At 42.3% G+C, this 23,684-nt stretch overlaps 1 protein-coding gene across 1 annotated transcript; it reads left to right on the top strand.

Moving 5' to 3' along the window:
- Positions 1-18,399: 18,399 nt before the first annotated feature.
- A4gnt (alpha-1,4-N-acetylglucosaminyltransferase) lies at positions 18,400-23,035 on the top strand. The gene is made up of 2 exons (XM_004664357.2): positions 18,400-18,807; positions 22,421-23,035. Exons 1-2 carry the CDS (start codon positions 18,400-18,402, stop codon positions 23,033-23,035), a joined length of 1,023 nt encoding a protein of 340 aa, XP_004664414.2.
- Positions 23,036-23,684: the final 649 nt, after the last annotated feature.

Genomic DNA, 23,684 nt, shown 5'->3' with positions numbered 1-23,684 from the left:
ATAGCAACAGGAGAGTGTGCCAAATACTGGCAAGGGGAAGTTGGCTATAACACCCATAAGCCCGCCCCCAACAATACACTGCCTCCAGCAGGTGTTAATTCCCAAATCTCCATCAGCTGGGAACCTAGCATTCAGAACACTCAAGTTTATGGGGGACACCTGAATTGAACCACCACGTTCTGCCTCTGGCCCCCATAAACTGATACCCATACATGATATAAAATACAATGCATTCAGTCCAACTTTAAAAGTTCCTATAGTTTTTATCAATCCTAATGATGTTCAAACAACCCCATAATCCAAGGTCTTTTAACTGAGGCATAATACCAAAAAAAATCCTCCCCAAATCCCATATTGGCACAGTATAAACACTCACACTTCAAAAGATGGCATTGGGCATAGCAAAGAAACATTCAACCAATACAAGATTCAAACAGGGCAAACATCAAACTCTGTATCTCCAAGTCCAACAACTCTAGTCAGTGATAAGTCTCCAAGTCCGATAATTCTAACCAGCAATAAGACTCTGGAGTTCCAATTCCACCCCTCCTGGACAACTCCATCCAGGACTGGCAGCTGTCCTTAGCAGCCATCTCATTGTCCTGGCATCTCCACTGGGTCTCCACTGCAAGCCAGGGGTCATCCTCACAGCCCCATCTGGTCTCCATGCAGGCATCTAGCAAACTTGCTTTACACTGATCATGGCCATTTCCAAAACACAAGGCTATGTTGCAAATTCAATGACCCTCTCCTGCATTTCTTATACTACACAATACCAGGTAGGGTGCCAATTTGTTAATCCAGAGGGGAATAAGGCAGACTTTGAAGAACAGGACATTCCTTTAGCGTTCAGGTCCCTTCAAAAGAATCTACATTCTTCTTGTTGCCCCAGTGCAGGTCAGCTACCCAATCTCAAAGGCTGTAATCTCTTATATAATTTCAGTTGAACAGGCAGAAGTTTTAGTCCACAGATTTCATTTCTGTGCCATATTCCTCTGCTCATACCAGTCCATTTCTATGTAATGTAACCCGGTAGAACTTCTCAGTACATGGCCATAACAGCAAGCTTCTCACACAAAATGATTTCATCCCAGTCCAGACAAAGTTCTTTCTGACTCTCACAAGCCAAACCTCACAGTCCATAGCTCTTACTGCATTCAGGTCTTTCAACTCTGACCAGAGTAGTCCACCAAGCTGTACTTATAGCACTGCAAAGTGTCTTTTAGGCCAAGGTTTCAAATCCTTCCACATTCCTCTTGAAAATCAGCTCCAAAAGGCCAAAGCCACACAGACAGGTGTATAGCAGCAAATTATACCACTCCTTGGTACCAGGTTTACTGTTGCAGTCAGGTTCACATTTCTGGCAGAAATTACCTGACCAAGAGCAGCTTTGGGGTAAAAAGGGTTTATTTTGGCTTACGGACTCGAGAGTAGCTCCATGATGGCAGAGGAAAATGATGGCATGAACAGAGGGTGTACATCACCCCCTGGCCCACATAAGGTAGACCATAGCAACAGGAGAGTGTACCAAATACTGGCAAGGGGAAACTGTCTGTAATAACCATTAGCCTGCCCCCAACAGTACACTCCCTCATGGAATTGTTAATTCCCAAATCTCCATCAGCTGGGAACCTAATATTTTTTATTTTTATTTTTATTTTTATTTATTTATTTGAGAGAGAGAGAGAGGGATACAGTAATAGGCAGATAGAGAGAGAATGGGCATGCCAGGGCCTCCACCCCTATAAACGAACTCCAAATGCATGTGCCTCTTGTGCAGCTGGCTTATGTGGGTTCTGGGGAATCAAACCAAAGTCCTTTGGTTTTGCAGACAAGCTTCTTAACTGCTAAACCATCTCTGCAGCCCCAGTCTCTCTTTTATTTTGATGTCATCATCTTTTCCTCCTATTATGAGGGTCTTGTGTTGTTGTGTTGGTAGTACCAGGCATTACAAGGTCATAGATACCCAGGCCATTTTGTGTCTGAAAGATTGCACTGTAAGCAGTCTTACACTTCCTTTGGTACTCACATTCTTTTTTAAAAAAATTATTTTTATTTACTTAGTTTAGAGAGAGAGAGAGAGAGAGAGAGAGGAAGAGAGAATGGGTGCACTAGGGCCTCCAGCCACTGCAAACAAACTTCAGATGCATGTGCCACCCTGTGCATTTGGCTTATGTGGGTCCTGGGGAATTGAACCTAGGCCCTTTGGCTTTGCAGGCAAATGTCTTACCCACTAAACCATCTTTCTAGCTGTGGCTCTTACATTCTTTCTGCCACCTCTTCCTCAATGGAACCTGAGCCTTGGAAAATGTAAGCAGTTCTACCCTTCCTTTGGTCAAATGCTTTTGATTAGGTTTTTAGCACCAGGCATGTATTCTCTACTATGGAGTGGGCCTCAAGTCCAGTCAGAGAACAGTTGGTCTTCCCATTAACAGACATGCACCCATTGTACCCGTTGGTACATTTGGCCTAACTGGCCAGCCATAGAGCTTTCAGGGTCCATTGCTGATTAATACCATTGATGATTTTTCTCCTCCAAAAGGCTGCATAGTTCTTTCCAGCATCATGACAGGGAGTCAACAGGGAGGAGGCCTCTTACTCAGCTCCAGCTTGATTTTCAGTGTCCTACAGCCCAAGCATGTGGAGTCTTCAGCAATGTGGTCTTATCATGAAAGATATTTTCATAGGGGATGAAATTCTATGCCACCTTCAGTTGGTGTTTGGTTCCTAAAAATATTGCTTCATTATCTTTAGAAAATTATTTTATATTATATATATTATAACAGGTTATACACTTTCATCTCATTGCCCTGACTTTCCTGACACCTGAAGACCCTCCTCAGTGGGTTTGTGGTATTCATTGAGGGGTCATCAAGGCCTCAGTTGGTCCTTATGGAATAGGAAGGGGACCATGCCTTGGGGTACTCCTGACACTCTATGGCTTTTACAGTCTTTCTAACCATTCTTCTGCAATGTTTCCTGAGCCATAGTAGGCCTGTTGGCAGTCTAATACAGTGTTAAGTTCTTTATGGCCTCTGGAGTTCTGATTTGATAGATTTTGATTAATTATCATATCTGTCACCTCATCCTGGGGCTGGTTGTCAGCTAGAAGTAGAGCAGTATTCATGACATCACTTCCTCCGCAATTTCTCCTGGGCCCTGACAGATGTGGTAGAGGTGGCAAGTCTCATGGTGAAAAGTTGGATATCTTCTTGTCTTGTTGATGGACATCAGTTCTGTATTTTCTCTTTCATCTGGAAAATAAAGCAAATTCTCAAACCAAGCATGAGAGCAGTTTGCTTTAAAAGGGATATGCACAGTTGTTTGGGAGATTTTTAGTGTGCAAGCCCACTCTTCTCCAGAAAGCAGCGGGTGTTTCTCTCTGAAGTCTGGGTTTCCTGACCCTGGCTGGAATTTTGACTTGGTTTCCAGTACCAGTTGTGAGTTCTGTCCCACTGAGTGGGCTTTGTGTGCAATCAGAGAGCAGTTTGTTACCTACAAGGCTGCACACCACTATTGCACAAGTATGTTCTCTTGTCTGGCTGGTTGGTTTTGTAGTTTTCAGGGTCCCCTGCTCATTCATGCTGTTGGTGATCGTTGTCTTCCTGCGGTTCCAAAAGGGATCCCCAGCACTGCGAGGGCCAGCCAGGAGGTAGCTGGTTTCCCTTTCAGTTCCAGCATGGTATTCTGAGGTCCTGTGACCTCAGTCTCTGGTGTCTTCAGCAATAGAGTCTCACATTTTAGCTCTGGCAAGTGCTTTTGCAATGGCCTACATTGTTTTGGGAAACTTATGGGTCTCCTTGGCCAATAGCTCATTATGGGGATAACCCAATTCTGGGCCTGGGATTTACAAGCCAGAATCTGTGGCTTTAAGGTTTAGCTTTTGCCACCTTCCGTCCAGAATGTCACCCACCCCCCTTTATTAGTGGTTATATCTTGTTGAATGCTGGTCAAAATGAGGCTTTCCATGGAACTGATTCTTTTTTTTTTTCCTTTATCAAATTTTTTTAAATTTTTTAAGTTATTTTTTCCTTTATCCAAATTTTTAATTACAATTTTGCTATTCTTAGATTGCATTGGACTGGAAAATGTGACCTGTAAATTTTCAATATTCAGGATTTGAGATTTTCTTCAGTGCCTAGTATTGATCTGTGTCCCATTTTTTTTTTTTTGGAATATCTATTTTTCTTTATTTTTTTATTTAATTTAATTTATTAGTTTTCTTTTCAGCAAATACAGGCAGTTTGGTACCATTGTTTAGGTTCATCTATGATCTACCCCCTCCCATTGGACCCTCCTTGTTGATGTAAATGGGTTGTGCACTGTGGAGTTAGCCCCCAGTTATTGGTATGATAAATGTTTCTGCAAATCATGACCCAACATGTGACTCTGACATCCTTTCCACCCCCTCTTCCGCAAAATTTCCCTGAGCCATGTTGGGTTCATTTTTGGTCTGCTTCAGTGCTGAGGTGTTGGGGGCCTATGGAACTGATTCTTAACATCATCTTAACTTTTGTGTAATTCCCTCCCCAACTTACCCCTCTAAGTCCCTCCCACACTCAACATTTCATTTCTCTCAACCCATTTCATTTCTCTCCTGGTCTCACTCTGGTTTTATGCCCATATTCCTGGTACTAACTACCATTGGTCTCATCTCCAATTCGTCCCAGATAGGAACCTCATATGAGAGAGTACATGTGGCATTTGTTTTTCTGTGCCTGCATGACCTCACTTAGAATTTTTTCGAACTCCATCCATTTTCCTGCAAATTTCATTATTTCATTTTTCCTTACTGCTGAGTAGAATTCCATGGTGCATATGTGCCATATCTTCATTATCCATTCATCAGTTCATGGGCATCTAGACTGATTTTGGTTCCTAGCTGTTGTGAACAGAAATGCAACAGACATGGTTAAGCAAGTGTCTTTGTAGTGAACAGTGGAGTCTTTAGGGTATGGGCCCAGAAAGTGGTGGGATGTGTCAAATGGTAGATTAATTTTCATCTTTTTCAGGAGGCTCCATACTGATTCCCATAGTGGTTGTATCAATTTGCACTCCTGCCAACAGTAGGTAAAGGCTCCTTTTCCCCATAGCTTCACCAGCATTTGTTTTCATTCAATTTTTTGATGTATGCCATCCTGCCTGGAGTGAGATGAAATTTCAGAGTCATTATTTTAAATTTATTTTCAAGGAGAGAGAGAATGGGCATGCCAGGTGCTTCTAGCTGCTGAAAATGCACCTCAGACACATGCAGCACTTTGTGTATCTGGCTTTGCAAGGGTACTGAGAAATCCGACTTGGCAATCACCTTGACCCTGAGCCATCTTAGTCCTTTTTATTTGCATTTCTCTGATGACTAAAGATGTTGAATATCTTCTTAAAGTGTTCAATGACCAATTGTATTTCTTCCTTTGAAGCCCATTTAAAAATATTTTATTTATTTATTTATTTACCTATTTGAGAGTGGGACAGAGAGAGAGAGAAAAAGGAGGGAGGAGAGAGAGAGAAGGCATGCCAGCACCTCCTGTCATGCAAATTAACTTTAGACACATGCGCCATCTTTTGCATCTGGCTTATGTGTGTACTGGGGAATCGAACCTGGGTCATTAGGCCTCATAGGCAAGTTCCTTACTGTTAAGCCATCTTTCCAGCCCTCTATCCTATTTTTGATTGAGTTATTTAATTTTAAAGATATTTTTATTTATTTGAGAGAGAGAGAGAAAGGGGAAGAGGCAGATAGTGAAAGAGAATGGGACATCATGGTGTCTAGCCACTGCAAACAAACTCCAGACACATGTACCACCTTGTAAATCTGGCTTACGTGGTCCTGGGAAATTGGACATGGGTCCTTTGGATTTGTAGGCAAGTGCCTTAACCTCTAAGCTATCTCTTCAGCCCAGGTTGTTTGATTTTTTTTTTTAATTGTTGTTTTTTTGAGGTAGGGTTTCACTCTAGTCCAGGTTGACCTGGAATCAATGGGGTGACAGATGTCACAGCCAGATCGTCCTCACAATTTTGTTGATTTAGGTCTTCTTTTTTTCCTTTGATCAGTTTGACCAATGGCTTACCAATCTTGTTTATTTTTTGAAGAACCAGCTCTTTGTTTCATCAATTTTTAATTTTTTTCTGTATTTCCAATTTGTTGTTTTCTGTTTTAATCTTGATAATTTCTTTCCATCTGGTACTTTTGTTTGGGCTTGGACTATTTTTGTCTTTCTAGTGCTTTCAAATAGGTGTTTAAGTTATTTATTTGAGATCTCTCTGCTTTTGTAATTTAGGCATTTAGTACTATGAACTTTCCTCTTAGAACTGCCTTCATCGTGTCCCATAAGTTTAGCTTTTTTTTTTAAATGGGTAGGGGGAGAATTGATAAGTCAGGGCCTCAGCCACTGAAATCAAACTTCAGATGCTTGCACCATCTAGTGGGCATGCATGACCTTGAGCTTGCCTCATCTCTGTGTATCAAGCTTACATGGGATCTGGAAAGAGATCAAACATGGGCCCTTTGGCTTCATAGGCAAGCACCTCAACTGTTTAGACATCTCTACAGCCCCCTATATTGTGTTTTTATTGTCAGTTTAATAAAGTTATGGATTTCCTTTCTGACTTCTTCAACAACCCATTTATTGTTTAATAGTGAGTTGTTCAGCCACCAAGAATTGGTGTGTTTTCTGATGTAACTGTTATTGATTTCTAGTTTTAATGTATTGTGGTCAGATATAATGCAGGGACTTTTGTCATTTTTTTTCTGAATTTGTAGAGACATGCTTTTGCCTTATTTTATGATCTGTCTTGGAAAAAGTTCCATGTGCCACGTCATGTACTTCTTTTGGACTAGAATGTTTCACTAATAGTTGGTGTTCTTTTCTCTAGCTATGTTAAATTATTTCCTCTACCAATCTGTTGCTACTCATTTCTTTTTCTCTTTCACCATCCCCTCCTCTTCTGTTTATTATTTATTTCTTCCAATAATATGTTCTATGCAGTCATTTTTTAAATTAATTATTTACTTAGTTGCAAGCAGAGAGAGGAGAGAGACAGGGAGAATAAGTATGCCAGGGCCTCCAGCACTGTAAAAGAAATCTAGATGCAATGTATGAGCCACTTTGTGCATCTGGCTTTATGTAGGTACTGGGAAATCTAACCTGATGAGTCATTAGACTTTGCAGACAAATATCTTAACTGCTGAGCCATCTCTCCAGCCCCATACAGTCACATTTTTAACCTGTTTCCTAACTCCTCATCCATTTCTACCCTTGTTTTAAGTGCACCAGAATTGCTTCTATCTTCAGTAGCTGCTTTTCTTTTTGTAGAAGCTATACATGTGAGGAAGTTGGAAAAAGATGCCATCTTTCAACACCCATCATAGATTAGGACACACTGAGCCAGGCAGGGTAGTAAAACAACAGGCCAGAGGAAAGAAAGAGACATCTCAGAAACAGGAACACGAGCTGTTGGTAGACTGCTGTAAGGAGAAAAAGAAACAGCAGTCTTCATGCTGTATCATGTGCAAACATGGCCACCAGAAGGATGAATCAAGTTAATATGCTATGAAATTATAGGACAAGCTAAAAGAAAATAAGAACCTATCTTTATTACTTAGGAGCAATCAATGTCTTCTTCAGAAAGATCCTCAAAGCAAAAGCACTTCAGCAAAACTCTTGTATTTATTACATCAAAATAAGAATATCTTGCCGGGCATGGTGGCACACACCTTTAATCCCAGCATCCATGAGACAGAGATAGGTGGATTGCTGTGAGTTCAAGGCCATCCTGAGACTGTGTAGTGAGTTCCAGGTCAGCCTGGACTAGAGTGAGACCCTATCTTGAAAAACCAAAAAAAAAAAAAAAAAAATTAAGAAAGCATATCTTTTAAATGGAAGACACCAAAGATGACTTAAACCAGGTGATATATTGGTAGAAGATACTTTCAATATTTAAAACAACATGAGACTAATACATAGATTCTATAAGTAATTATGGTATCATGATCAAAAGTTGGAGCACCCAATACAAAAATGAGCAAAATGCATGAAAAGTAACACAGGGAGGAAAACAAAAAATTGACTTACATGTGAGGAGATGTTTATCCTCAGAAATTACCAGAGGTGGGCTGGAGACATGGTTTAGTGGTCAAGCACTTGCCTGTGAAGCTTAAGGACCCACATTAGCCAGATGCACAAGGGGGCACATGTGTCTTGAGTTTGCTTGCAGTGGCTGGAGGCCCTGGCACACCCATTCTCTCTCTCTCTATCTGCCTCTTTCTTTGTGTCTGTCACTCTCAAATAAATAAATAAAAATAAACAAAAAAATTTAAAAAAAAAGAAATTACCAGAGAGATGCAAATTAAAACAACAGGAAGATAGCTCACAGAATCACTGGTGTACAGTTAACAGGGTAGCCATTGGTCACCACACAGAGCTTGTGTGATGCATGGAATGAATGGAATGGCTGTCATGAGGAAGACTGATGGAAGATATCATCTCAACAGTTCAGGAAGCTAACTCTCATGTACCAAGTCCAATTTAACCACTACTGCCTCTGATTGTCCAAATTGCCAGGAACAGAGCTCAACATAATAACCTTTGATATGGCACTATTTCCTTCTTTCCTTCTTTCTTTTATTTTATTTTTTTCTTTTCATTTTTGTTGGTTTTTCAGGGTAGGGCCTCACTCTAGATCAGGCTGACCTGGAATTCACTATGTCATCTCAGAATGGCTTTTATCTCATGGCGATCCTCCTCCCTCTACCTCACAAGTACTGGGATTAAAGGTGGGCTTCACCACGTGTGGTGATGTGGCACTATTTCTTGAAGAAGCCAGCTGGCTCCTGGGGCCAAGTTTGACTTCTTTAGGTTTTTCTCACTGAATATTCATTAAGGTTTCTTAGAGAAATAGATCCAGCAGTAGGCAGGTAAGTCAGTAGGTAAATAGACAGATAGGAACAGATAATGATGATAGATAGACAAAAGGAGATTTGATATGAGAATTGCCTTATACATTTATAGAAACCAAGAAGTCACACAATCTGTTATCTGCAAGCTAGAAAACTAATAATGCCAGTGTATAATTCAGTCCAGGTAAAAAGACCCAACAATCATGTGGGTGTGGATCTTGGGGAGGCTAAAGGTTTTGAGTCTGAGCACTGAAGACAGATGTTCTGATGTCCAAGGGAAAGAGAATATGGATGTCTGAGCTCAAAGAGGAATGGAAAGAATGAGATGTGAGAAGGGTGAGGGAAGAATATAGATGATGGATGGATGGATGGATGGATGGATGGATAGATAGATAGATAGATAGATAGAGAATTCACTCTTCCTTAATTTTTTGTTTTTTTGAGGTAAGGTCTTGCTCTTATTCTCGCTCTAGCCCAGGATGATCTGGAATTCACTGTGTAGTCTCAGGGCAGCCTTGAACTTAGGGCAACATATCTCCTCTGCCTCCTGAGTGCTGAGATTAAAGGTGTGCACCACCACACCTGGCAGTTTTTTGTCCTATTGAGGTCTTCCACAGATTGGATGATGTCTATCATATTAGTAAGGGCAGATCTTTACTCAGCCTGCTATTCAAACCCCAATGTCTCTTAGAAACACTCTGATGAACACACCCAGAAACAATGCTTTGCCAGTTATCTGAGCATCTCTTAGTGTAGCTAAGTTGGAATATAAACCATTACACATTGGAAGAGCGAATCATTCATCTGTGTCTATGGAGTCTTACTGGAGGAATTATATTAATGGACAAGGGGCTTGGGAGATAATAAGCCAGCTATCTCTTGCCAATGCTAGCTTATTCTTGCTGCTTCCTCTCAGCTGATGTGACAAGATGTGATGCTCAGTTTTCTGATCTACCCTTTATTCCCTGCCATGAGGAACTTCCCTGTAGAGCTGTAAGCAGAAATAACCCCATTCTTTCCATAATATACCTTTAGGCAGGTGTTTTAGCCCAATAATGGGATGGTAACTACTAACATAAGCATGGAAATGTCATGTTTGTGGTATGTGTTTGCTTTCCTGCCTCGAAAATCTCAAACACAACACTACTGGGCTTGACAAATGCCTGATCCATATACATTTGACTATCACCTTATAGTCATGGAGGTATGGGAGAGAACCTGTGATCATGGGATCTAGTGATTGTATCACAAATCACACCATACCAAGGCAACTTTCAGAAAAGTTCTTTATAGCTACAGTGCTAGCTTGGATGAAACACGGAGAGTTGATGCTATCATTCATGACAGGATGTTAATGCAAATCTAGACATCTATATATGATGCTATGTTCCTAGTAGGAAATATTCATCAAGAGAGGGTTGTAAATAAGCTGCCCCACTGACTGACCCTCCCAGTGATCTGCTAAGGGACTTGGTTTCTTGTTCTTGAAACTCAGAGCTTGTCAGTGTTGGAGATTCTAGTCCCAAACAGAGAAGAATCTTGTCATGGATGCTACAACAGTCCCATAGACTTCTTGTGCTTAGAGAACAGCAAGTCAAAAGCGAAGTTACATGGGTGTCAGATATTAACCTCTATCAGCAGGAGGAGGTGAGGCTATTGTACACAATACCAGCAGCAAGTAACCTGGATGGCACTCATGAGGTTCACTTTTGTGCTTCCCAGGATGAGCCAGCATGTGCCAAACCTGAACCAAGAAAGGTATTTCTGTCAAACCTTCAGGCACTTCAGAGCAGTGAGTTGTATATCAGCTAAGCTACTAACATCTGGTGAGGTAACCTCTGAGGATGAAGGAAACTTAACACATATAAGAGGAGAGAAGCTTGCGGCTTTTCTTCCTCTGCTTGAACCTGTGAAAGCGGGCCTACCTTCTTCTGCCATCATGGAACTTCCCCTCTCTCTTCAGTAAATATCCCTTCTTCCATAAAAGAGGAAGAAAGATAGGATTCCATCAGTTACAGTGATAATGGCTACATTTCCCCTCACTAAACTCCGTTTTGTTTCCCTTTAGGATGCAATGCCAATGGAACTGTAGAAGGACAATTAACTTGAAGCTATGGGGAGAGAGGAAGCAGATCTGGGTAGCTCAAGAGCTACCATGCAGCAACCACAAGAATATGCCCCACAGACCTCCAAGTGAAGTATATAACTGACCTAGGGTTCTAGCTGCAGCTTAAGAAATATGGATCTAAGTTATTCCCAAGGACAGTCTTCCTCAAGGCATCTTCCAGCCAATGACTATGTGTAACAAAAATGCTGAGGGCCACCAATTCCTGGAAGACATAGGATTCCCTTAATACCTGTTTTGTTTGATGACTCACTAATGGCTTGACTGAACCTGCCTTATCCAAGGACAGCCTTACATCAGACAGTCTAGCATGCTTTCCCCCAAGATTCTCCCAAGCCTGCATTGTGATCTGACAGCTGTTCCAACCTTGCAAAGCTCTTTGTCTACTCTCTCTCTCTCTCTATCTTTTAAATAAATAAATAAAGTGTGAAACAAAAATGTAAAGAGATGGCTTAGCAGTTAAGGACCCAGGTTTGATTTCCCTGGGTACCATGTAAGCCAGATGTACAAGGTGGCACATGTGTCTGGAGTTTGTTTGCAGTGGCTAGAGACCCTGGCACACCCATTCTCTCTCTTTGTCTCTCAAATAAATAAATAAATAAAATGTGAAACAAAGCTCCTTGTCTAGTTCTTTTTTTTTTTTTTTTGTAATTACTTCAGATATTCTCCCAATAGAGTCCATGCACGATTTGCATCATGCATCTTTGTACCTGCTTCCAAGAGAGGCTGAACTTAAAAACAGAGACTATACACAAGGGATAAGGAGAAAGGACAGTCAAGGATGGCTCTGTGCTTTCCTATTTGGGTATCTGTGTATGAGTGATGATACTGAGAACTGGGAGACCAGGGATCTCCATTTGAATAAAGAAGATATAATAGGAGAATAGTGAGTGTGGGTGGATAGATATGGTACATACAGAAGGACAAAAAGGACAAAAGGCAAAACATGGTTCCACCTATTGGGAGGTCCTATTACAGATAAAGTTGACCCTTTCTCCATGGAGGGCTGGTTCTTATTCTTTTTTAAAAAATTATTTATTGACAGCTTTTACAGATGGTTACAATGTATTTTGGCCACATTCATCTGCCATTATTTTGTTTTGTTCCCCACCCCTCCTACTGATTTTTATTTTCTTCCCAATTTGTCCCACTTCTACTATGGTGTCTTTTTGTTGTGATCCACTGAGTCTAATTAGGCTTGCCTGCATGAGCAGAGAGAAAAGAGTATTTATTGCAGCAAGGGCAGCTTAGTAATGGCTATTTCATTGAAGAAAATGTTTCCTCTTTCCTTAGAAACCATCATCTGCCAATAACTCCTCAGAGAGCGATGGGGACCTCATGTTCTTCTCTGTCATCCCTGATTGAATATTGATGGGTCTAATGTTATACAGGTCTTGTGCAAGTAATGTCAGTAATGTCAATTGCTGAATACAGTTGCTGAACCAAGTTCAAGAGACAGTGCTCCACAGCACTCCTCCCCGTTCTCTGGCTCTTGCATTATTTTCCTAGCCCCACTCTTCCTTAATGTTCCCTGAGCCTTGGAGGGAGTGATTTTGATGTCCCATGTAATGCTGAGCATTCAACAGTCACTTATTGTCAGCATTCTGATGAGTTTTGAGTCTTCCCCCGTGGCTTAAACAGAAGACATTTATTTCTTACAGTTTTGGATGCTGGAAGTTCAAGGCCAAGGTGTGGTCAGAGTCAGTTTCTGGCAAGTGCTTCCCTCCTGGCTTACAGACAGTCGCTTTCTCACTGCATGGCTCATGCCCTTTCTTTGTTACAAATGGATGGAGAGATGGGGGGGGGGGTTTCAGGGCTTCAATATGAAAAGTTGGAGTGAGGGGTGGGGACAAACATTTAGTCTGTAATGGTTTCTTTCAGCTACACTAAGATGCACTCAGTCCCACAGACAGACTTTAAAAATGTCCTGTGCTGTGTGGTCACTTAGCACTGGGGATCTAAGATGTTTGCAATTCTTTTCAAGAAGGAATTAAATTTTGGCTCACGGAACTTGTCCACAAAACCTCATACTCCACTTTCAAAAAGTTGTCACTATTTTCAGCAGAATTTTTACAGACCCTATCATTCACAGCCTTAGGAAGTGGTGTCTGGAGCACAACTGGTTCATAGAGAACAATTATTTGACCTTATCTACTGGCCTTTATTCCCCACCAACTGTTTTATCTCCAAGTTAAATGTTAAAAATGGTGGTGGGGGAAATTGTCCATGTGAGTACAATCACTTCACAAACATTTTTGATAGCTATGTAAGGCTTTCTACACAGGGGCATGTTTGACTGGTATGTTGGATAAAGAAGAAAAAGCTAGAAACACAAGGTTAAGACTGTTTTACTGGAAGTGTCAGATAGCTTAAAATATTCAATAAGGAGATTTTAAATGACTGGCTTTGATTTAAAAGTTGTTTTTTTTAATCAGGGTTTAATGTTGATAATGCCACTCCTCCCTGTGCATCAATTATTTCATTATTCCTCCATGGGTTCCCAAGTGCATGATTCTCACACAGTAGTGCACTGGCTCCCTCCTGCTCTCTCTCCATCCATTCACACTCAGCCAACCCTCCAGCCTTTGTTCCCACTGCAAAACAGTGAGGAAAGGAATTGGCAATGTGGATAAGATATCATCTTGTGTGTTTGTTTTGCCCTGTTAGTAGTTGGATGTTTTAACAAGTTTATCAGTCTTACTTGCTTAACAAATATGTTAAAAACCGGAACTGTGGTGCTAAAGGCCAAAACAAATAGGACAAGTACTTCTGGCTTGAACATTTCCTTCTTGCAATAAACCTGAGTTCAAAGAAGCTACAGAAATATAAGGTGTACTTTTCATGTGCAATTCAAGTCAATAAACATTTGTTAAAGATCCTTTCAACTTTCCTTGCCTGATTACAGTGGGTCCTTTATGGAAGAGGGAGCTAGGCTCCAAACATTGGACAATTTTTCAATTGAGATTATCAGATGCTATGCAAAGGGTTGAGGGGTTCAAGAAGCTTCCTTCCAGTTCTGTGACTTTCTCCTTTCTCTGACTTTTCTTTCCATTTGCCCCAACATCCAAGGAACAGCCTTGTAAAATAGAAATAACATTGTATTCAGAGATTTTAAAAAAATTGTTTATTTTTATTTATTTATTTGAAAGTTACAGACAGATAGAGAAAGGGGGGGGGGAGAGAATGGGCACACCAGGGCTTGCAGCCACTGCAAACAAACTCCAGATGTGTGCGCCCCATTGTGCATCTGGCTAATGTGGGTCCTGGGGAAATGAGCCTCAAACCGGGGTTGTTAGGATTCACAGGCAAACGCTTAACCACTAAGCCATTTCTCCAGCCACAGAGATTTTTTTAAATAGTGTTTATTTATTTTTAAAGGTATTTTATATTTACTTATTTGGGAGAGAAAGAGACATATAAAGAGAGAATGGGTACACCAGGGCCTCTAGCCATTGAAAGGTACAAACTCCAGACACATGTGCCACCTTGTGCATCTGGCTTTACATGGGTACTGGGGAATCAAACCCAGGTCCTTAGCCTTTATAGACAAGTCGCTTAATCACTGAGCCATCTCTTCAGCCCAGATTGTGCTTATTTCTTTGGGACTAACATCAATCCACATCTCCCAAGGTCTCATCAGTCAGTGACAATTACCCAGGCCCCTTAATCCATTAGTGTGATCAAGTGTGGCTTATGTTGTAATGGAGGAAGAACACTCACGCAAAGCCAAAATTCCTAGGAAAGTAGACAATTCCTAGATGCATATGTGACTCTCATGGATGCTTTCAGACCTTCTCACTGTCCAAGAGTAAGTTGCTTTTTACATATCTAGTCAGATATCCACACTGGGGCTCCTAAGGATTTCTTGATAGATAGAGAAAGTCTGAGGCTCTGTAGTGAAGCAACTGAAGGAATATTGGAGAGAAAGACAGAGATAACATTCAATAGGGAAAATGTTGGGCAGAATAAAATGAAAAGTGACATTCAGGTTTAAGGTACTGGTGCAAGGTATGGCCTCAGGGTTCACAGAAACCTATCCCTGTTGCCTTTGGGGGTCTGTGAAGTCTGAGTTAAGAGCCTCTGCCATGGCCAGTGCCTGAACACACAGAAAACTACATGTATGATCTGGCTATGGTGGGCAGAAGATCAGAAGGAAGGAAAGGAAATCTTACTCTTCTCTCCAGAAGGGAGGCTTAGGAATGTGTCTACGTTCCCTTGCAAGTCCTGGGTGACATGGCTCAGACGATGGGAGGCCTTATCAGTAGGACTGGGGAAGGACATCAAGTTGGAGCCCTAAGAGGCCCCTGGTAGCTGGGATCTGCCTGGACACATCAACTTACACAGAATTGTGAGAATTTCTTCCTTAATGGTTCACTGGGAATTAAATTTCATCCACCTGGAAAACATAACAAAAAACAAAACAGCTTTATTTTTTTATTACAAAGTATGAATATCATATACACTAACTTTTTTTCTTTAGACTTTCTATATGATCAAGGGTAACTTTGGACTCCATCTCTCAAGTGCTGGGACTTGACGTGTGCACCACCATGCCTGGATCCATCTATCTACATTAATATTACCCTTTCCCTTTTCCTTGGTGGAAAGTGAGGGTTATTCTTTGCTTGACAGAACCTTTTCATCCTTACAGTGAGGCCGAGGTCAGTTATTTCCTGCTCTTTTAAAGGGCACCAAGATATCCTAGAGTCCCCAGCCCCCGACAGGTTGAGGTGTCACTCCAATCTGGGTGCTGTTTGTATCATGTCCTCTACTTGGCTTTTAGTTGGTAGGACCTATGTGCTGTGCATGTAGCATTTCACTGTATCACTCATGCGCACATCCATCCTTCTCTGACGAAGGTTGTTAACTAGTACCCTGCTTCCTGCCTTGACCACTAGCTCACTGTTTGGGCCACTGTGAAAGCAGCTGGACCCTCCTGAGCCTCCGACACAAGGACTTCCTCATTTCTACAATGGAGCTCTCTAGTTACTCCCAAACAGGGAACAGGAACACTAGACTTCCCTCTGTTTTTTAGGAAAGAAAAACCCATCAACTAGATGTAAAGAGCAACCCATCAACTCAGTGCAAAGGACTTTGGAGAGCTACCACGGTCTTCAGAACCCAGAACTCATGAGATCCAGAGAAGAAATTCAGCTCCCCCAAAACGAGCATGTGGAAATCCAAGAACTTGGGCACCAAGGAAACCGGAGCCATCAATCAATGAGCCAGCTTCAACTCCCCTAATGTAGGTCCTGCTGTGTCTGAATCCACTCTCAACTCAGGAGGGGACCTCCCTGATCATACTGTAGCCCGCAGGAGAACTATGGGTACCTGTTTGTGGCTTAGTGAAAGCTCTGGACTGAGGACTGAGCAAAGGAGAGTTCCAAAGAGGACTAGGAAGTCCTCGTTTCAGAGATAATAGAAAGTAGACCATAGGAGAGTGAAAGGCATTGGGAGATGTCCCATTAACAAGGGTGTTCAAGTTGACTTTGTAAGATGAGGAGGAGGCTCCTATCCCACAAGGGTGACAACAGGGCAAACAGACCTCCTCCTGTAGCCACTGCAACTAACACTGAGATTCCATTCTCATCTATAGCACTGGTCCTTTGGACTGCTGGTACTTGCCCATTGATGGTACTGAAGGACTTTTTATTTTTCTTTTAGTCAAACCTCATGTTTCTAAGAGAGAGATCTGGATCATTTAGAGGATTGTCTGGTGAAGAGATTTTCCCAAGTCTGTCCATGAGTCTGCTTCAAGCTAAACTGATCAGTTGCAGGATCTATTGGCTTCTGGACGGTGCTATGATACAGTCTTCTCCAGGTTGAAAGGAATGACCCCCTTGAAGCCCTATGATAGATCCCCAAATAGGCCTGACTAATGTGTGGGTCACCCAAAAAGTCCTGTGACCTCTGAGGTCACAGATGTCCCAGATGTCTGCTTTGGGGGGAGCTCAGAAAAGAGAGGAGCTTCCTGGGAGCACTTAAGCTGAGGCTTAATCTTCTGCCAATGATTTACTTTCCTCTGTGTCACTGAATTGGAAGATTGGGTGGGGATTTATCAGAATTTATACAGGAAAAACTTGTCCTAAGACCTTAAATACCAGTGAGCGTCAGGTTTCTGGCTGGAAGGTGAGCTCTGCTTTATAGGGTTGGTTTGCATTTTCTGACAGAGCTACATGGAGCATGAAAAATAGGCCTCTAGGCATTGCAATCTCTGCTCTCCTGGAGTCAGCTCCAGGAGTTCAAGCCGCCCTACAGAGAGGTAGGCACTGTGGTGATATTTGGAAGCTGGACTATGGTACTGAATAGGCCTGGGACAGTCACATCTCCACTACTTGCAACTTATGTGCTCTTGAAAATTTATTCGACTCTGTAGGCTTCAGTTTGGATCCTTGGTGAATTTTTTCTCAGTCTTATCAGCAATCATGTTTTCTGGGACTGGTGATACCTTTGCCTCTTCTAATATTCACAGTAGTGATTTCTTTTCTCCAGCTTCATTGCATTGGTTAGAATTGTCAGAATGATACTGATTAGCAATTGTGATGATGGATGTCTATATCACATTCTTGATCTGAATGGGATGTTTGACATTTTTAATGTTAAGTGTGACAGTTCCTATATACCATTATTGCTACATGTTATTCTGGTAGATACCACTTATAAGATTAAGAAGGTTTTGGTTTTTGTTTTGGCAGGGTCTTACTCTACCCAGGCTGACATAGAACTCACTCTGTAGCCTGAGGGTGGCCTCAGACTTATGGAAATCCTCCTGCCTCAGCCTCCTCAGTGCTGGGATTAAAAGCATGTGTCACCACTCCTGGCTTCTTGTATTTTTTTATTAAGTTTTTTTTCTTTTATTTATTTGAGAGAGAGAGAGAGAGAGAGAGAGGGAGAGGGAAATAGGCAGGGAGAGAGAGAAAAAAGAAAATGGGTGCACCAGGGCCCCAGCTGCTGCAAACGAACTCCAGATGTGTGAGCCCCCTTGTGCATCTGGCTTATGTGGGTCCTGGGGAATTGAACCTGGGTCCTTTGGCTTTGCAGACAAACACTTTAACCACTAAACCATTTCTCCAGCCCTTGTATTTTTTTTAAATCACAAATAGACATCAAATTTTCTCACATTTTTTGGCACCTATTGTTAAGACAATGCACTTGTTAAGTTTTCTATTAACTAACTGATTGCTTTCCTATATAAATCCAAGACAAACCTAATGGGCTCTGGTGAGCTTTTCTTTGACTTGATCATAGTTCCCTTAGACCGTGCCTCATCGAAGTCATCATGTGATGTTCTCTTACCTTCTCTTTGCATGCTGTCTCCATCAGGTTTTCTGAGGGTCAACTTTGATGAACTGTGTTGCTCAAAGGAGAGAGGAAGGACATGTTGAAGGAGCTCCAGCTGTTCTTGTCACTGGTCCTTCTGATTGCCTGTGGCTTTCTCTACCGCCTCACCCAGAGGTCTCCCTGTCTCTTCTGCCTGCCTCCCTTCAAGTCCCCAAGAGGGCCAGAAGACCTCCTGAGTGATGGGCGCAGCATTGTGTTCATAGAGACCTCAGAGAGACTGGAGCCGCCCCCGCTGGTCTCCTGTGCTGTGGAGTCTGCGGCCAAAATCTACCCCAACCTGCCCATCGCCTTCTTTATGAAAGGGCTCAGCAATGCCTCACAGCTGGCTCCTGACCCCAGCCACCCAGCCTTCTCCCTCCTCTCAGCCCTACACAATGTTTTCTTCTTCCCTTTGGATATGAAAAGGCTATTTGAAGACACACCCCTGTTTTCATGGTACACTAAAGTAAGTGTTTAGGGAAATTGAGAAAGTCAGCAGTTGGAAGGACCAATAGGACATTTAGAAAATGAATCCCAGGGGGCTAGGGAGTTTCCTCAGCAGTTAAAGGCACTTGCCGGCAAGGCCTGCCAAGTGGGATTCAATTCACAAGTTGCTCACATAAGCTGGATATGGTGCAAGTGTCTGACATAGATTGGTAGCGGCACATGCACACACACATACACACAATTTAAAAATCTCTTTAAAAAAGAAAGTGAATCCAGCATATTAGTCACTGAGCAAATGGGTAAACTAAGGGCAAGGACTGAAGGCAGCGATGGGACTCTTGGGCTCCTGTTGGCCCTCTTTCTACTGAGTCCTGACTTCAGTAAACAAGAAATACTTCAGTTAAGTTTGCATTTGGAACGGTATCTTTTGCTTTGAAGCTTATTTGAGACTTGGTCACTTTGGAAGCTATTCTTAATGAAATTTTAAATACCTTTTCTATGTGTATAGAACACTTGTTTTTTTTTTTTCACTATAATTTTAAACCCACCTATGTTAAACCTTTCTGCACCTTAGACAGAAACTAGGCAATATTTAATGTGAAAATAATGTAGGTAGAAAATGTAAGCTCACTGGTATTTGAGCATGCTGCTATGTGAGATTAGGTTGCATTAAGATATGATAGAGAAACTCCTACAGCTCTTGGGAATCCTATAATCCCCCTCTTAACAGCATAGCATACTAAGGAAATGATGTTTCAATGTGATATTGGTCTTATAGCTTATCCACAGTTGGTTAGTGCTTAAGGGAATTTATAGAACAGTTACTCATGGAGTCTATTATGCAGGACTTAACTATGTTTTATTTTTATTTATTTATTTACTTGAGAAAGAGAGAGAGATAGAGGCAAATCGAGAGAGAGAGAAAGAATGGGAGCAGCAGAGCACTCAGCTGCTGCAAACAAACTCCAGACGCATGCTCCACCTTGTGAATCTGGCTTATGTGGGTCCTAGGGAATCAAACCTGGGTCATTTGGCTTTGAAGGCAAGTGCCCTAACTGCTAAGCCATCTCTGTAGCCCCTTAACTTAACATCTTTTGAAACTTGTAAGACAACTTGGAATGAAAACTGCCTTCACATTTGTAATGTCATTATAAAGACTTTGGCTATGTAACTACCCTCAGCATTTTTTGGGAAAAACATTAAGATCTGAGGAAGCCTTTGGCACATGCCTATAATCCCAGAACCCTGCAGATAACGCAGGAGGATCAGGAGTTGAAGGTCATACTCAGCTCTAGAGCAAGTCTGGGCTACTGCGACCTGTCTCCAAAAGCAAAAGCTGGTTATGATGACTCAACACCTGTAGTGTTAGACTTGGGAGGCTTAAGTAGATGGATCACCATGAGTTTGAGGTCAGCCTGGGCTTCATCGTGAGTTCCAGGTCAGTCTGGGCTAGAGTGAGACCCTGCCTGAAAAAGAAGTCTGAAGTGACAGCATGATAAAGCATGATTAGAATAGAAGTGAATTTAGGGAATGTGTTAATTTTATAAATAAACTTATTTTAAAAAACAGAAAGAATTAATTTAAGAGTTGGCAATATTTGCTTGACACATAAAATCCTATGTAAATTCTAATCTACGCTGAATCAAATGTTGGCAAATCTTTTAGGCTTTGTGGGCCGGGCAGCACAAATGAGGTATTATGCATGTTGCTGTGTTTCCAATGGCTAACGTAACGAATTACCGCACACTTGGTGATCCGCAACAACAGACCTTTGTTCTCTCAGTCCTGGAGACCAGAACCTCCAAGTCATGTTCATCACACTGGGGCTGGTGTCAAGGTGTTGGCAGCACTGAAGGTCCAGCAAGGCCTCTAGGAAAGAGCTTTCTTGTCTCTTAAGAGCTTCTAGTGGCTGCCTGTATTCCCTGGCCAGTAGCCCATCACTCCGCTCACTGCGTCCGCGTCCAAGCCGCCTTCCTCTGTGTGTGTAAAATATCCCTCTACCCATCTCTCTAAATGGTATTTGTGATTTGGTTTTAGGATTCATCTGGATAATCCAGGATTACCACCCCATCTCCAGGCCCTTGACTTAATCACACCTGCAAAGAGCCTTTCCCCATATTTACAGGCTCCAGGAACTAGGACCTGATACTTTTAGGTAGCCGTTATTCAGTTGACTCCGTTGTATGTAAAATATAAAGCCCTGCCCCGTGCTGCTGTGCCTTGTCAGCCTACATGGTGACCATCCTTGAATCTAACTGCTGTCATCTAGAGACATTTTTCAGACTAAACTGCACTTTTAAATTCTTCTTCTGTGTTGTTCACATTTTAGCATCTGCCAGTACCCTTTCCCACCCATCCAATTTAATAGAAAAGGGTGACCAGTTTTATCTGGGGCATAAACCCTGAATCAGATCGCTTCTCTCATCCCCATGAGGATCTCACAAGCCTGGACCAGTTCAAGAAAGGACCTTTAATGGCTCAGCAGTCTCCCCAGCCCAGTGTCTGGATTACTTCAACAAGTTCCTAGCTGCCTCGGCGCTTCTGCCCTTACCACCTTCCACCCTAGCCGCAGATTCTTCAGACAGCAGCCAGATCACATCAGTCCTTTCTGCTCAACCTTCCAAACCATTTCAAAGTCTTGACCCCCCTCTACAGGATGCCTCCTTACCCCATTCTGACCCTTTTCTCTATTCCTCCTCTGCCCCTCCTCCCTTCTCTACTCTGTTTCTGTCTTATAGCCAGTGTGTTCCTTCCTTGGGGCCCCTGTTCTTAGATTCCTTCCCTAGAACCTTCTCTCAGACATGGCCATGGCTGTCCCATCTACTTTATTCAGGTTTTGGCTGAACACAATGTAATGTTGTGTTCCATTACAGCCCTTTTGTAGCTCCTCACTTAGATTTTTTTCCCTCCATAGTCCTTATCAACATCCAACACAGTACGTATTTATTTATTATTGGTGCCCCTCCCAGGAAGGATTTTTGCCTGTTTGTTCACTGCTGTACTCTTAGCAAGTTTCACAGAGCTTGGCATATAATAAATAGGTCCTCCTCAATAAATATTATGAAAAGAATTTAAAAAAAAGACAAAGGCCTGCATGCATTTTGAGATTCTCTTTTGCACCAATTTCTCAACTAGTGAACACATTGATTCTTTTCTAGTTCTGTACTTTAGGTTTTTTTTTTTTTTTTGTATGACTCTTTGGCATTTTGAGGGTTTCTAACAAATTCTTCCTTCATGCTTTCATATTTGTGGTTAATGTACACCCACATGGAGGAATGACTTATGTAGCTCATGGTGAAATTCCTGCTGGATTTCTTCTTTATCTTTCCACCACTTTAATGAAGAAGAAGAGAAAAAAAAAACACTACCGAATTTTGTGAAATCTTTAAAAGCTGCTAAAGTACTTTCATTGATTCTAATTGCTGTCAAAACTCTTTACTTCGAGGGCAATTTGGAGGTGGAGGTAAGCTCAGAAAATTTGCAAAGTTATCAACTGTGATCAAAACGATTTTTGGGGGGAGTAATCTTCCTGGCTGCACCCCTCACCCCCACCAGTGACTCTGGTCCTGGCCCCCTTACATGATAGCTCTCCCTCTGCTCACTGCTGTGGTTGCTTGCGTCTACTCCCCTAGGTCAACAGCAGTACAGAGAGATACTGGCTCCACGTCAGCTCCGATGCATGCCGCCTGGCCATCATCTGGAAATTCGGGGGCATCTACTTAGACACGGATGTTATCTCCATCAGGCCCATCCCCCAGGAAAACTTTCTGGCTGCTCAGGCTTCCCGGCACTCCAGCAATGGGGTTTTTGGGTTCCTCCCTCACCACCCCTTCTTGTGGGGTTGCATGGAAAACTTCGTTGAACACTACAATTCACACATTTGGGGCAACCAAGGTCCTCATTTGATGACGAGGATGTTGAGGGTGTGGTGCAGACTGGGAGATTTCCAAGATCTGGGTGACCTCAAGTGTCTGAACATGTCCTTTCTGCACCCCAAGAGATTTTACCCCATTCCTTATCCAGAGTGGAGGCGCTATTACGAAGTCTGGGACACAGAGCCCAGTTTTAATGACTCTTATGCCCTGCATTTGTGGAACTACATGAACCAGGGAAAGAGGACTGTGGTGAGAGGAAGCAACACCCTGGTAGAAAACCTTTATCGTAAGCACTGTCCCAGGACCTACAGGAACCTGATTCAAAGCCCAGAAGAATCAGCGACCAGGGAGCCAGGCCCGAGTACCAGATAGGTTTCCGCCACCACTGCACACTTTCTGGACTATCCCAATCTCACTTGATCTGTAGTGTCTCCAGGGCCTAGGGACTAACCCACATCTCCCTTCTTCCACTATAGCAGCGCACTCCCGGAGTCAGTGGCTACAGAGCAGAGGAGTGTATTTCTCTTTCATGTCTGAAGGCAGGTTCTTTCCATAGGAATGGGGCAGCAGTCATTGGGATCCCAGGCTGGCATCTTCCTGTTTGTCCTGTTAGCTGTCTACAGCCATTGCCCAGCCCCGTCCTATGTTCATTTTAGGCAGTGGGATGAAGGGATGAGGAAAGGCACAGCCTCTTTATCTTACGAAGTCTTCCCGCAAGCACTTTACAGGTACAAGTGCTACATATCCTTGCATCTCGGGGGCCAGAGGGAAGCTGGGGCAGGCAGCTCACTGTTTTGCTTTACATGTTTCATTTAATATCATAAGGGTCTGATAGAACATTGGGAATAAAAAGGGACTTGATTTCTGGTCCTGCTTTTGACATTTGACTTTGTTCATTTGCTGTTGCTACAACAAAATACCTGACTGGGGAATCCTGACTGGGGATATAAGAAGAGGTTTCTTTTTTTTGTTTTAAATATTTTATTTATTTGCAAGGGAAGAAACAGACAGACAGACAGAC

Source organism: Jaculus jaculus, chromosome 17 (genome assembly GCF_020740685.1).
Source record: "Jaculus jaculus isolate mJacJac1 chromosome 17, mJacJac1.mat.Y.cur, whole genome shotgun sequence".
Lineage (NCBI taxonomy): Eukaryota > Metazoa > Chordata > Mammalia > Rodentia > Dipodidae > Jaculus > Jaculus jaculus.
This window is presented reverse-complemented; position numbering and strand designations above follow the sequence as displayed.